The following is a 16,588-nucleotide window of genomic DNA, read 5'->3' as shown; positions in this document are numbered from 1 at the left end:
TGGCTTCGTCTAGGTCACCAAGCAGTAAAGAGACAGTGAGGGACTTGCTCTGAGTATCTGCTAGACATGTGTGTTATCCTAGGTGCCTCTCATGTAGGTCCGGCCGGCCCTCATGACAATCCTGTAATGGGGCCATTGAGGTTCACAGAGGCCAGACCTTCTTCCCAAGTTCCACAGCTGAGAGGCAGGGATGCGTCTCAAATCTCCTCTGAATCACTCCACTACATGGTCTCTCCAACACACCTTCTGCATCTGCTGAGGACGGCTCTGGTCCAGTTAGAGTGGGCGATGGCATAGTGTATGTGCTTACGTAGTACCCATTGTCCTTAGCGGGGAGGGATAGTCACTAAAATAATAGAATGAAGGCAGATGTCCTGGTAGTCATGGAATATGTCACGATATTCACTAACTCTGCGGTCACTTTGGGATATCTAACTCTTGCATGTTGATTGATCTCCTTCTTTTGCAAGGATTTGTTTTCTTAGCAGATATCTTAGTAGGTGCTTTTCTGCCATCAGACAGACCTGGAACTGAGGCTTCGTGCTACCCCTTCCAAGTGACTTAATTCTTTAAGCTTCAGCCTTCTTATTGGTAAAGGGACACAAATACTGCCTCGAAGGTTGCTGTAGGTTAAATTGAGTCAATGCATGTGTGTACCTGACACACAGTAAATATGCAAGAAATGTTGTTGCTACCCCTGAGACTGAAACCTGGTACACAGTAGGTGTTATGTGAGCATATGTTGAATGAATGAATGAATGAATAAATGAGTAAATGAATCACTTAATCTGTAAATGTGTCACTCACCATTGATTTTGATATAACAGCAAGACCATGCTAGATGGCACACCCCTGAGAGTACTATTCTCTCAAATTTTCAGCAAAAGAGCATCATCTGGTGTCATTCTAGAACAGGGGTGGGCAAACTTTTTGACTCGAGGGCCACAATGGGTTCTTAAACTGGACCGGAGGGCCGGAACAAAAGCATGGATGGAGTGTTTGTGTGAACTAATATAAATTCAAAGTAAACATCATTACATAAAAGGGTACAGTCTTTTTTTTTTTTTTTTTTTTTTTTTTTTTTTAGTTTTATTCATTTCAAACGGGCCAGATCCATCCCACAGGCCGTAGTTTGCCCACGGCTGTTCTAGAAAGTAAAATAGAGGAAACCAATCACCCCCACATGCAGTCTAAATAAGGCTTTCAGTAGAAATGGGCACACTGTTTTCAGCAACAAGACTTGTAGTTTCAGCTCCAACGTGTTTCTGGCAACACATGCTGAAAAGGACGTTGTCAAAAGGGCTGAAGAAGTATTTGGGAGAATACTCTCCCCACCCCGTACTCCCCAAAAAGTCAAATGGAAGTGGGAGAATGAGGGAGAGTTAGAACTGCTATAAGCAAGGAGACAATAAAAAGAAACTGTAGAGTTGAAATTTATCAATATGTGGAATGCAGGTGCCTTGGGGAGGGGACATCTTATGCAGGAAGCCTTAAGCCAAAGCAAGGAAAAATGATCCATAACCATCATAAAAATGTGGGCTAAGTCAGCAGGGGATGACACATGAAATCACTGTTTTAAATGCAGACTAAAAAAGGAGCAAAATAGATGTTATTCTATAGTATTTGAAGGTGTTAAAGAAAAGCCAAAAATTATACTTTTTGATTAACAAATAAATGGAATGATGTTTCAAGGCTCTTAAAGTGAAAGACAATGCCAGCAGAACTCTTCTTCCTTCCCCGTGGACAAACCCACCCTGAATGCCTGGATTTCTTCCTGCTATTTAATCCACTTATTTAAAACGTCATTAGCTTTTCATTTAGAAAACAAACTGTCTGGGGCCTGAAAAAAAATGAATGTCAAATCTGATCTCACAAAGGAAATGGAGTGGACCTAGACAGAACCACTTGTATTTCTAAGTGGCCAGGTTCATTCTGAACTTGACCAAAATATATTTCAACACCTGTCCTGTCCTCTTACTATCAAAAGGCTATTCATGTAACATTATTGTTATATATAGTCGCAATCTTATCTTCTGAGTAATCATAATAGGGAAGTGAGAATCTCCATCTTAATATCTCTGTACCTTTCTTTTTGTAGGTAGGTACTACCATTTTAATCTCAAAATTACTTAAGAGTTGTGTGTCCTCAAACCTTTTGAAGTATTTTTTATCCCACCCAGTTGTGGCCTCACCAGTCTAATTCTAACTCCTCTTTTTTAGACATCTGCCATTCAAATTGAATAGCATTTTCAATGCTAGTCTCTTCCATATTTTTGGTTTTGAGGTTCCCAGAACAGAACATGCTTTTCCAGACCAGCCATGTGTAGAGAAACATTATCACCTTTTTCTCTACATGTCAGGAACTAAGAAATGTTCACTGTGCTTAAGAGGGAATACTAGCAATGAAAGAACTACCCCCCACCCCCACCAAGAGAAGAAATGTCTTTCTTACTTTCCGTTCCACTTCTATGCAGGATTTACTACCATGGTAAGTGGGGTGAGAACTGATACAATGTGCAAATAGTGAGCTTAGGTAAGGCTTGCCAGTGAGTTTGAACGTACTTCTCAAATTCTTCCTTTGCTAGGTGGGCTCAGAAAAATTTGTCTAAAACATGACAACTCAAAGAAATGTTCTGAACCAATCATTTGAAGCAACATTGAATTTCAACTATATAATATAGTTTTACAGCTTTATAATTTGTAGAAACTTGCAAATTAGTGGAAAATTCATTTCCAAAACAAGGCTCCTATGTGGGATCAGGAATCATAGCTCCCGATTTTCCAACCTCAGACACCTACCTTGTGGAGGCCTTTAAGTAAAAACCAAAGGTGTGTTTTATGCGAGTTTTGATTTGATTATACTTATTTCCATTCGATTTACTACAGTCAATTTGGAGTGATTGCTTTTACCCATACATTCTTTTCTTTCTTAAATAATGCATAATGAAAATGAGTTGCTTTCTGTTGGAATCTTGGGGTTCATGAAGGTTTCTAGAAACTAGCTTCTATTTTCTTGAAACTGTTGTTTTTCATGATATAAGAAAATCCTAGTTCTATTTATTATTGTTTTATATGTTTGTTTCTATCCTTGCACAATAGAATTAATGATTCTTAAAAATAATATAATAAAAGCAGAACAAGGAGGGGATGAGATTAGTGTGTAGCATTGCGGTTAAGAGTGCTGTCACACTGTCTTAGTCCAAGTTGCCCAGAAAGCGGAGCCTGTAGTGAAAGCTGGCATGTTAGCACTGGGGGTGCAAGCCCAGGAAAACAGGAGTGAGGGAGCAAGGAAGAGAGCAGGGAGGCAGGGACAGCCAAAGAGAAGGCACACGTGTGTGTGTGTGTGTGTGTGTGTGTGTGTGTGTGTGTGTGTGTTTAATACATAAATTTTTATTGATTTCAGAGAGGAAGGGAAAGGGAGAGAGAGATAGAAACATCAATGATGAGAAAGCATCATTGATTGGCTATCTCCAGTGTGCCCCACACTGGGGATTGAGCTCACAACCTGGGCCTGTGCTCTAACCAGGAATAGAACCGTGACCCCTTGGGTCATCGGCCAACACTCAACCACTGAGCCATGCTGACTGGGCAAAGAAGGCACATGCTTCTACACTGCCACAGCTTTGCAACTAGACTTCTCTAGAGAGCCCTCAGGTGCCCTAACTGGTTTGGCTCAGGGGATAGGGCATTGGCCTGCAGACTGAAGGGTCCCCGGTTCAATTCCAGTCCAGGGCACATGCCAGGTTGTGGGCTCAATCCCTGGGAAGGGGCATGCAGGAGGCAGCCAATCAATAATTCTCTCATCATTGATATTTCTATCTCTCCCTCTCTCTTCCTCTCTGAAATCAATAAAAACATATTTTTTTAAAAAAAAAGAGTCCTCAAGCAATGCTTGGGCCAGGGCTTGTCAAAGGGCCATATTTCCTTGGAGTGTGTCTGGGGCTGCATGACCGTGGGAACGATGAAAGTCATTCCTAGAAGCAAAGGCCAGTGGCCAAGGCCTGAGGGTCAGACAGGCTGACACGACCTGTGACTGGATCTGTCTCAGACAAGTTACTTAACCTCTTTGTGTCTCAGTTTTGGCACCTGTGAAATGGGAGTAGTAACAGTCTAGTTTTTCTATTTATTTTTACAACACTGTTATGAAGACTAAATGCCGTAGTATATTTAATGCGCTTAGAAAGTACCTGCAAAGGTTAAAACTGTTTTGAATCATAATAGCGGTGTTATCCTAATGTGGAGCCTGTAAGGTGACTATTTAAAAGGATACAGTGTTCATTTTGAGTTAATAAGTTTAGTGTGTTGTTTACAAAGCAAGCAAACAAACAAATATTACATTTCTGCCATACCCTTAGCAACAGAGGGATAACGCTGTTAACGACTCTTTGAGTCATGCCACTGAGTTTGAGCATAGGGTAGCACTTGCAAGTACAGATTCAAGATACATGCATAGCATTCTTACTGAACATTTCCGTTCTCAAAGTTAACGAAGGAAATATGATATGCAATTTTCCCCCAAATAAGTGCAAAAATAGGACAAAAATTAGAATATAATTTCAGTTCCAAACAGAGGCCAGATTCTGAGTTGCGGTTATGATATTCTAGTTGTGGGTAGTGTAGGATTTCTCCCCTTCCGGTGACCAAGCTTACAAGCCACCAAGCTATGCCCAGAGGACATGTCCTCTCTATGCATTCAGATCTTCTGCAGAGTGTTTACCACTCAAGTACAAGTGACAGGAGCTCAACTGAGAGGGGTTTCTCTTTCCTAGTCCAGCTCGGTGTGCTCCCCGGTTGTAACGCACATCCATTCACAGCACTGAGAGCGTAATTCTGCTTTCGTGTCCTTGAGTAGCGATAGCCTGCACACGGCTAGTCTGCTGCCTTCCCTGCCAGCCACTTTCTGGCCCACTGTGCTCAGTCAGTACTGGTTTCATTCTGCCCGGCTTGGCTTTCAGGCAGACTGTCTTAGACCACTGAGTGAACAAGTTCAGCCGTGAAGTGGGAAGATAAACACCTATTCTCTCTCTAGTGTCTCCAGACCTTTTTCGTTGCGAAGGGCAGGATGCGTAGTGGAGTAGGGGTGCACCTTGCTCTGCTTTTGTTGGCTACATTACCGTGGGATATGGTAGCACTGGTTACTATGGGTGTCAGCTGCCTGATGACTGTGCTCAGGGTACAGTATCTCCCTTCACATCGTGCTCACAACGCCTTGCTCTACACAGAACAGTCTAAGGCAGGCGTGGGCAAACTATGGCCCGTTTGAAATGAATAAAACTATTCAAAAAAAGACCGTACCCTTTTATGTAATGATGTTTACTTTGAATTTATATTAGTTCACACAAACACTCCATCCATGCTTTTGTTCCGGCCCTCCAGTCCAGTTTAAGAACCCATTGTGGCCCTCAAGTAAAAAAGTTTGCCCACCCCTGGTCTAAGGCTTTGACTTCATGGCCCAAACTGAAGTTATTTCTTCCATTGCAAAAAAAAAAAAAGAAAGAAAGAAAGAAAAAGAACAATTCGATGACTTGTAGTCTAATATTGAACCAAGCAATACAAAAATGGATATTTTATTTTCAGACTATTACCCTCTCTTATAATGATTTATTGTAATGCCTCTTCTAAAAAATGTCAAATTAACTCCCTATTATAAGCATTTCCATTTTTAGCTCTTTTTAAAAAATCAAAGTATCAAATATTCCTTCAGGAAAAATCAGAAATGTAAGGTTTCCCTTTTATAGGCCCTACAATGTGGTACTGTTTCAAGAATTCCATGAGCTCCCACACACCCCACTCTCCCCAGTAGCAGTTTTCTGGTTTTCTTCTAATGGTTTCCTTAAAAAGATCCCATTTCCTGTTCCAGCGCTAATGATTGATTTACACTTCACATTCTATCTTTGATTTTTCTTGTTTTAGTGGTTTCGGTAGCCTAATGTTGCCCATTTTTGCTCATCATTCACTATGTTCAGACAGTGTTGGATGTCTGCTCTCGGTTTTTAAATAGAAGAAATAATAACTACCTAGTTTGAAAAGCTCTTTGGGATTATGGGTTTGGTTAATATCCTCTAAAAACAATTTCAAAAAACTGTAGTAGAAGATTATAAATGACTTTTTATGTGATTGCATCCCCTGGTGCTTTGAAATAAAAACACAATAAAGAGTATAAAAGCCCTTGGTCAGAAAGGCTAATCCTGAGTAGATGCCATTTACATTTAGATTCAAATAAGTCAGCCTATTTATTTTTTCAAACTTTGCTTCAGGTTTTAAATTGAGAAAACATGGAAATTAAAAGTCCTAGCATGCTTAGGTACATTTGGAAAAGTTAAAATGCCTAAATTCAGTTGACTCTAAGAATAATAACTGTGATAACCATAAAGAATAAGGAAATGTAGTAATTTTTAATAAAACAATGTTATTGCAACAATTATTATTAAGGTTCATCCAATATGTGGTCCAGGTAAAATAAAGTGGGGTCATTGATGTAATAATGCAAATGCTGTGCCTTCAAGACCATGGGGTTGGCAAACAAGCCATTCCCAAATAGTCGTAGAGCCTGATTCCCCACTGTTTATGAGTGATGGAGTATGAAGCAGTATGTCATCGTGGACAACTCTTCTACTGGAAATCCAGACCGTTATTCTAGTCATAGATGGACCACGTGGCCAATAACAGTCTGTTTCTTTCTGTCATAACATGAGGAGTTCAGCTACAATGCCTTCAGAGACCTTTCCAAGACCAAAATTCTAAGACTCTATTGCACTATATAGCTCTACTTCAGATGACAGCATGATATGCCCCCGTGCCACAGTTTGCATCCTAAGAATGTTGCATCAGCATGAGGCCTGTCGAGATCCCTGGAACCAGCTCCTGGACAGGGTGGGATTGGGTGGAGATGTGAAAAGTAAAATGATGATGTTCACCTGACAAGGTCTATGTGGGGAGGGGTTGGCCCCTAGAATCTTGGCTTATTTTTCTTCTTGAGCCCAAGAGTGGGTCCCACCTCAAGGGGTATGGATAGGCCTGTCTGACACACATCCGTGGTTTAGTTTGTGTGTCAGAAGCAGGCATACACTCATTTAGATCTGGATTTCTTGATTCTTGGCCAATCTGTATGTTTTATACTTAAAAATCTTGAGGAAAAAGTGGATCTAGCATTTGAGCTTTTTCTGTACATTATTTTTTTTTTCTTTTTAAAAGCGTGCACTCCTATAGCAACCAGTTTTAATTCACGGTAAAACTTTGAGTTGACTCCATTTAAAATCCTTCAAACCATTATCTGAAAGCCTGATTTTCTTCTTCTAAGTCACTGATTTTTCTGGGAAGGCAATATATTTAATCAAGCAAATATTATTTCATTTTTGTAAACTAGACATTTTTTGAGGACTTTGTATGTGCTGCCCCTCCGATACAGAGGCACTAAAGGTCACTAAGATGTGTCCTGTCCCCTGTGGTGCTCACAGCCAGTGGAGTTAGTCCCCTAACAACAAGGCCTGTCTGGAACCAGAGGACTGCCTACAGGAGCCCAGAGCTCAGCCCTGACTCAGGGGAGTTGAGGGATGGAAGGAGAATTCAACAAGTAAAAGGGCAGGGAGGCATTCTGAATGAAGAGGCGTTGTGAATGCATGGGGGATGCACCAGGGCACAGGGAGTGGACTCTGAGACCACAGACTCTCAGGGCAAACTCGCATGGCTTCTTCTCCCCTAAAGAAAACAGTAGCATGAAATACATGCCATCTCTTATGTGTTTCTACATTGTATGTCCTCCAGAAATAAGCTTTTGGAACAGTCATGAATATCTTGAGAAGGAATAGAGGAAGCCACTTGTATTAGTTACGTTCACCAGAGAAACAGAACCCACAGGATGTATATACTAGTAGACAAGGAAAGGGATTTATTATAAGGAATCCTCTCATGCAGTTATGGAGGCTGAGAAGCCCCACCATCTGTAGTGAGGAAACTGGAGACCCAGGAAAGCCAATGGTATAGTTCCAGTACAGACGCTGTCAGGCTTGAGACCCAAGAAGAGCTGATGTTTCAGTTTGAGTCTGAAAGCAGGAAAAGATGACTGTCCCAGATCAACAGTCACGCTGGAGGTGTTTCCTCTTTCTCTCATAACGATCAGCGTTTTTGTTCTATTCAGGCCTCTAACTGATTGGAGAGGGCAGCCTTCTCTACTCAGTCTTCCAATTCAAACATTAATGTCACCCCAAAATAACCTCACAGGCACATCGAGAATAATATTTGACCAAATATCTGGGCACATGTGGCCCCGTCAAGTAGACATACAATTAATGATCATACCATGTCTCGGTTTTTTAAGGGTTAATTGGAAAGCATCCAGGAACATTCTACCAACCTGATTATTAAATTGGCAGCTCACGAAGGCTCATGGGGTTTTTTTTTTGTTTGTTTCTTAAATTTTTAAATGTATTGGGGTGACATTGGTTAGGTTTTAAGTATATGATTCTATAATATGTTGTCTGTATATTGCATTGTGTGTTCATCACCCAAAGTCAAAGCTCCTTCTGTCACCATATATTTGACCCCCTTTATCTTTTACTACCTCCTTCCCACACCCCTTCCCCCCTGGTAACCACCATACTTTGGTCTGTCTCTATGAGTTTTTGTCTTATTTGTTCATTTTTTGCTTTCAGTTTTATATCCCACAAATGTGTGAAATCATATGGTTCCTGACTCTTTCCATCTGACTTATTTTGCTTAGAATAATATTCTCAAAATCCCTCCCTCATCGCAAATGACAATATTTTATTACTTTCGTGGCTTATTAGTATTTCATTGTATATATGTACCCCATTTTCTTTATCTGATCCCCTATCAAAGGATACTTGAATTGTTTTCAGGTATTGGCCACCATGAATAATGCTGCAATGAATAATACTACATTTATCTTGCTGGGTCATATGCTAACTCTTATCTTAATTTTTTGAGAAACCTCCATACTGTTTGCATAGTGGCTATACCAGTTCACATTCCCACCAGCAGTGAATGAGAAGTTCTTTTTTCCACAGCCTCTCCAACAATTGCTATTACATGTCTCGCTGATAATAGCCATTCTAACAGGTGTGATGTGGTATCTCATCGTAGGTTGTTTTTTTAATCCACATCCAAGGTTATTTCTTTATTGGTTTTACAGAGAGAGAAAGGGGGTGGAGAGAGAGAGAGTGAGAGAGAGAGAGAGAGAGAGAGAGAACGATGTGAGAAACATCGATTGGTTGTCTCCATACACACCCCAACCAGGTATTGAACCCGCAATCTAGGTATGTGCCATGACCAGGAATCAAATCTGCAGTCTTTGGTGTCCAGGATAATGCTTCAAATGACTGAGCCATCTGGCCAGGCTCACTGTAGTTTTGATTTGCATTTCCCTAATAACAAGTGAAGCTGAGAATCTTTTCATATATCTGTTGGTCATATGTATCTCTTCTTGGGAGACATGTCCAGATCCTCTGCCCATTTTTAAAATGGATTGTTTGTTTTCTTGTTGTTGAATTATTTATATTTTTGCATATTAATCCCTTATTGAAGGTGTTGTTTGCAAATATCTTCTCCCATTCATTTCATTGCATTTTTATTTTGTTAATGATTTCTTTTGCTGTGTAGAAGATATTTACTTCAATATTGCCCCATTCATTTATTCTTGCTTTTACTTTCCTTGCCTTTGAAGTCAAATTAATAAAATCCTCTCTAAGACCAAGGTCCATAAGTTTATTACCTATGTTTTCTTCCATGTAATTTATTGTTTCAGGTTTTATATTTAGATCTTTGATCTATTTTGAGTTAATTTTTGTATATGGTGACAAATAGCAGTCTAGTTTCATTTTTTTGCATGTGGCTTTTCAATTTCCCCAGCACCATTTATTAAAAGGCTTTCTTTCCCCATTTTATGTTTTTGGCTCCTTTGTTAAAAAGTATTTGCTCACATACATGTGAGTTTATTTCTGGGCTCTCAATTCTGTTTCATTGGTCTGTGTGCCTATTTTTTTTCTGCCAGTACCATGCTGTTTTTATTATTGTCGCTTCATAATATAACTTGAAGTCAGGGAGTATGATACTTTCCGCTTTGTTCTTTGAGGGTCATGTGTTTTGTAAGTCTCACAATTCCATAGACATTCTGGACAATATTTCAACATCATTGAGATATTGCCAATGACCTGCTTTGATAATTTTTGACACTTTCAGAATTGATAGTTAATTCATCATTATGATTCAGACTATATTTATATGTTCTGGAGGTTTAGCACATATTCTAGAAAGCCAGGCTGCCTGGCTTTAAATCCTAGACCTGCCTTTTAAGAGCTTGTAACCGTAAGCATCTAGCTTAAATTCTTTGCCTCTCTATCTGAAATTGTAAGATGTAGGTAATAATAATAATAATAATAATAATACCTAAATCATGGTTTTTATGAAGATTGAATCAGATAATATGCATCAGTGAATGTAAAGAGACAAGTAGATGATGGGGATATAGAATCTATTCAATAAAATAGTTATGCCTATAGCAACTTAAATTTTATTCTAAAATGCTGTTTCAGCCTTGGCGCAACATTACTTAAGCATTGGTACTTTGTGAGTAAAGAGTCCTTATCAAGAGCAGTATATTGAATATGCTTAATTAGCATACATTTTGGATAGACTAAAACCAAAACTCCAAAGCCTTAGTTGGCTTGAAAACGACACCAGATTTAGCAAATGAGTTAGAGAAGATGAAATAGAAAGTAACACATTTATAGAATATGCATAGGCAGTGGAGTATTTGATTCACTTCACTACTTCTGTGCAATTTAGTTTGTTATAGTCAGAGAAACTGTCCATATTTTAAATGGTTCTTTGGCATCTTAGCATTAAAAACATTTGCAAACAAACCAACAGCGGGTGGGGGTGGAGAAATGCTAAAGGATGCTTTGTCAGGATTTGAGTTGTCAGGAGTAACAGGCCGATTGACGGGGGCTTGGACCATCTCTGGGTGGAAGGTGACCGGTCACCTGACTGATGGAAAAGCGGCCTTGGGTAAGCCACTGGGACTCAGGGCTCTTGAGCCAGATGACAAAGCCACCAACATGTCCAGCTAGTCTTTTCTTCGTGTGCTATTTCTTATTTGCCTTAAGAACCACATCATTCAATTAGTGGTTTCCTATCTGTTTGGATAAGTTTGTTCACATAACATGAAATATATTTGCAGGGTGATGGGTGAAGAAATGTTTTGTTCTTTGAACTTAACTTCATGAGTGCTTCAGTCTCCTCAGGGCAGTCTTTACTCACACAGCTGATGCTGGTGTGAATCTCCAGGCACCCACTGCTGCTGACTACAGTTCACAGAAGCTTTGGTGTGTCCCCAGAGTTTGGACAACCCTCTTGGGCTACTAGCTGATAGGTGATGAAATGCAATATCTAGAACACAATTTTTTTATTTTAATGGCATAGAACGTATGTCCATATTACTTGGTGTTTGCACCTCCATCAATAACACTTTTCTGCCTTAAAAAGTAATTTTTTCAGATTTTCCCATTCCCATGTCTGAAATTAGTCTGCCTATCAAAGTATTTTCATTCTCGGCTCTTTGATGCTGACTGTATTAGTCCATTTGATTAATTCCTTGGGAAAATTTTTCCTTTAAAGAAAAAAGGAATGCCTTGCCCATTTATCAGGTGACTAAAGATAGCTGGGGATTAAGTCTGAATGGAGTGATTACTGCTTTCAAAAACCTAAATAATGGAAAGTATGTTGTTGTTATTGCTCTTACTTAAACAGTTGCCTCGTTCAGCAGTGCCCTGCCTGGTGAATGTCCACCTCCCATCTTGTTCCTAACTTGTAAACTTGTGTATGAGTTTCTATGCATTCGTAATACTTACATTTATTTATTCTGCCTTTGAAAAACTTCTGAGACGGAAATTTAAGAATTGAGCCTGTATATTTCTATTGTTATTTATTATTATCATTCTTAGCTATGGAGGTAGCGGCACATGCTTTTTTCAAATATTATTATCAAGTTAAAAATTTTAATCATAAAGCTATTGTGATGAAGCCAGTGTTAGTCTATTATGAAAACTCTGTGCTTTTTCATTTTTGAGAGCTAAGCCCAGAATGCATTGAGCTGTGCCTTAGTTTATTTTCCATTATCTTCCTACCACCCCCCTCCCACCCCAGAAATCATGCCATTCATTTAATACTTCATTACAACTGAACTGCAATATGTATACAGGGTATGCAAAATGAGCCATTCTGTTTTAAAACAGATTGCAGATGAAAGGAAACCATTCATTTCTTGCTTGCTTGCTGTAATTACTAGAGCACTAATTACTCCAAATCACTGACATCCAGGGTCAGGAAGATGACAACAGAAACATCAAAGAAAAGATGTGGCTCACTCACTAGGACAGCTCTTCCATATTCCCAACCACAGTATTTTTTTTTTTTTATGGTGACTGTTTACCATGGTAGCTTGGAGTTTCCAGTTTGATGGTGAAAAATAAACAAACAAACAAAAAGCCCTGCACACAGTCAAGATTGCTGAATGTTTACTATTATTTCATTCGCAGTTTGACGGTGAGAACATGTATATGAGCATGACAGAGCCGAGCCAGGACTACGTGCCAGCCAGCCAGGTGGGTTAATTAATCTTCTCTGCCTTGTTTCAAATTGTAATTAAACAAATTCAAAGAGTTGCATTGCAAATGAGTAGCACTATCAGTAACTGCCGCAATCAGGAATAATCATAATTTATAAACAAAGCATTTAAGCCTTGTTTCCAGTTAATGAGATAGAGCTGATAAAACACCAGAGTTGGCATTTGTTGAAAGATACTACCTTGTTTCCCCTCCAGAACGGCAAGCAGCTGTTTTGCCAGCATGATCTTCCCTAAACAGTTGTTTTACCTTTAGGAAATAAAGTCTTTACAGGTGCAGGTTATGTGTGCTTCTGACTAGAGACAAGTTAATCATTTTAAGCTACACATGTCACAGATAGCTTTAATTATCCACTGTTGGGACAAGAAAATGGTATATTTATAACCAAAATTACATGGCCGATGAGCGCTATATGGCTGCTTTCAGAACCTACGGGGTGGGTACTTTCAAGCCAAAATGCATGATGTGATTAAAATCTACCAAGGGCACGTTTGTATCCATTTCACTGGGAATGATTGACACAGTATTTAATCATGAGAAGTGACAACAAAAAGTCCAAAGAAAATGTAAATGGATACATTTATAAAAGTCAATGCTTGGCTATTTATTTTTAGATACTTTAAGACCAGGCCCTTCAATCCAGCAAGGGCATTTAAAGCAAAAATTATAACTGCCCTAGGGTGCCAGTATAACATAATAGGTAAGAACATTGTAAGCAAAAATGAATGAATGAATGAATGAATGAATGAATGAATGAATGAATGAAAGTGAGGGTGAGTTCATAGGAGCATTTGAAGCACTTGAATGTATTTTTTTCCTAGAAGACTATAAAACCATGGTAGCTTGGAGTTTCCTGTAACAGTGACTATGGTGGAAACTCTAACATAGCACTATAGTTTTCAAAACCTACATGACTACTCAAATAGATTTGTTAACTGGGAGGGGAATGGGCAGAGGGGATTAGAAAACTTATGTTGTTGTCCATGGTGGTTGTTAGTGAGTTAAATCTAATGTATATGTAAAGGATGCACTCTGTAGGGCTTTGAAATTTCCCTAAGAACAAAATGTCTTGTGTTTAACTCAAAACAGAGGCAGGCCTGCCTCTGCGTGAACTTTGCATTTAGAAGTCATTACGATCACTGCCTCCTCTGGCAGACATTCTAGAAACCACACTATATTGTTCAGACGAGAAGGTCGTGGTGAAGTTCAAAGATCCAGACAACATTTTCTTCCATTCAACCGAGTTGATCACACTCAGAATATCTTTGGAAGGCCGAGCTTTGCATTTAAAATTCTTACTGAACTGAATTCATTCGGCTAAGTAGCCTCCCAGATCCATAGGTGGTTCAGAATAGGACTGTTTGATTAAAAAATGAAAAATGTTACTATTAATTTTCTTCTAACCATCAATCCCAAAACTGTACTGACAAGTTTAGTATTACTATTAGATTAGAGCAACCCAGTATCATCTCTTTGGTGCCTTTAGGGTTTTGAAGTGTAAGGGCTAATTGAATTTGTTTGAAACAGTAGAAACACAAACTCAATAAATGATTGCGGTTATAAAGCAGCTGCTCCCTCTCAGAGAATCATTATGTCCTTCTTAAAGACTTTTGGATAAAGGATTAGAAATTCAAAGCATATACATCACGACAGCTTGGGTCCTTAGATTTTTAAATTCAAGTACAGCAGATAATATTAAGCCCTGGCTAAAAGCAAACAGCTAACAATATTTTTCTTAACATTTCAGTCAGGAGTTACTAAGAATGTAAAATTTATGAAGGAGTAAAGAGCTCCAAATATTTTGTTTTTGTAAGATATGGCAGGTTTGTGTGCCAGAATCAAACTATTTTTTAATAATGTAGCATACATGAAAACATTTTTAGAATGTACTGCTTTTTAAAAACAGACTAATATAAGATAATACAAACTCTGGGTGGAGGAGGATAAATTTTACAAATTATACAAGTTCAATAGCCTTAGCTAAATTTTGCACTTAGCATTTCTTTTGTTTACTATAACATAGTGTGGTCAAGAATCCATTACCTGGTATTCTTTTAGGGACTTTTAATCAATTTACCCCTTTCAGCAACCATAAATAAGATTTTAGTCATCCTGAAGGAAAAAAAAAAAGTTTTGTTCTTTTTTCCTACATAACATCAAACATCTGCATAGTTTAGTAATCCAAGACAACTTGCCTCATAGCATCACTCAACAATTATAATTCCTGTTCAATTTTCAAATCAGTACATGCTTTGGGACTTACAGACTAAGTTGCTAAGTAGGAACATATGGTGCACTACTGCTCCTGTGATGTTGCTGCAAGCAAATAGCATAATTCTAAACTTGAAATGATTTTTATAGAAAGCCAATGCTGGAATAGCTCCAGCAATGGAAGCACACTGTAAAAATTAATGATATTCTTTTAGACAGTCCCAAAGGGCTCTTTGGCACTATCTACTGCATGCATTCTATACCTCTTGAGTGGGTATAGAATCCTTAAAATATTTTGCATATCATTTTGTATTGATAGGCAGCTTTTAAATTGAATATACCACTGCATAATAAGCCTGACAAGTATGTAATAAAAGCTCATGACATTTCCACTCCTCTCTGGTTCCATTCTTGGAATATTGGCTATTTTCCCCTATAATGGCTAAAGTGGGCTGGCCACTCAGTGCTTTAATTCAAACACCGCTTAAAAAGTTCTTACTCTGGATAGAATTTGAACCATGCAATGCAAGATTTCTTTGTGTCTTTCCAGACTGGCTAAGAGGACCCACATTGCTCAATACCTCATGAAATCACAGGTTCCCTCCTGTAGAGTTTGTGGGACAGTGTGAGTGGGCTAATGAAAGGAATGTTGACTGAAGAGTGGCTAACAGTCCCTCATCAATTCACCCCTTTCTCATTCCTAACCTGTCATGTTTGACTGACCATGTGCCAGAATACACAACCATAAGGCAGAGCGGGTGGGCTTCTCCCCCAAGCTCCAACTCTTCTCCACATTTCCCAGACCCACTCAGATTCACATGCTATGAGGTCCTTCTCTTTCCCTAAAAAAAAAAAATCCCAGCCCCTTTCTCCAGTCCCTAGAATTATAGTACCTTCCGTAGCCTCACCTATGATTGTATTCGAGCTATAAATGTTCATCTGAATTGCGTACATCAAAGGAAACAGAAGAAGGAGTCTGGTTTTCTTGGTCAGAACTTCCTACGGCACAAAGATCAGTTACTTATGTTTAGTTTTGAAGACCAGTATGTGCCATTACTTTTTCTCCTTCCTCCTTCTTGTATGGCAGTTCCCAGAATATCGTTTTCCATGGCTACCTGTTTATTCCAAGTTTTCCACACCCACTGGCAACCTGTTTCACCACTTCTCTGACCCAGGAAGCCCTCTCCTTCATGCCTCCTTTGGGGTCCTGTAGGAAAATTGTGGAAAAGGACTGGTCTTTTTATATAAGAAATAATTGCTTAATACTGGGAATCAGAGGATTTTTCTGGTGTCAAGTCATGAAGAAGCTTTGATTACTTGATTGGAACATATTTCAATAACTTACCTCCTCCTCGACCTTGGCCTCTATTTCACTAAACTGTTTCCTCTGTCTGGGCCCCACAGTTTCTTCATTCCTTCCCTTCCTCCTTCTTAGTTTCCTTTCTTCCTTCTTCTTTCCATGAACAAATATCTCTCAAGTATGAACTAAATTTTTATTATTAATTCTGAGCATCATAGTAAACTCAAACTATTAAATGTCCTGCACTGAGAACCCCATTTTAGATGATTTTCAGGTGGTGATCAGGTTTCTCTCTGCTTCTTTTCTCTTATCCCACTGAAATTTTCTCTTACCTGGGCCCTTACATCTCAAGGTTAAAAAACAACAATGATAAAATAGAGCAAATATCATTTTTTTTCCTAGAATCACACAATTGAGCATTGGACATACATTTCAA

The 16,588-nt window shown here is 39.0% G+C and overlaps 1 protein-coding gene across 1 annotated transcript in view; it reads left to right on the top strand.

The window, feature by feature from the left end:
- The window catches only part of TOX (thymocyte selection associated high mobility group box), a 300,436-nt gene that overhangs the window by 137,200 nt on the left and 146,648 nt on the right, over positions 1-16,588 (top strand). Inside the window, exon 2 of the mRNA XM_081111627.1 lies at positions 12,555-12,620. Coding sequence (XP_080967753.1) covers positions 12,555-12,620 — 66 coding nt within the window. The remainder of the gene's footprint in view (positions 1-12,554; positions 12,621-16,588) is intronic.

This window comes from Myotis nattereri (assembly GCF_964212035.1).
Source record: "Myotis nattereri genome assembly, chromosome: 17".
NCBI classification, from domain to species: Eukaryota; Metazoa; Chordata; class Mammalia; order Chiroptera; family Vespertilionidae; genus Myotis; species Myotis nattereri.
This window is presented reverse-complemented; position numbering and strand designations above follow the sequence as displayed.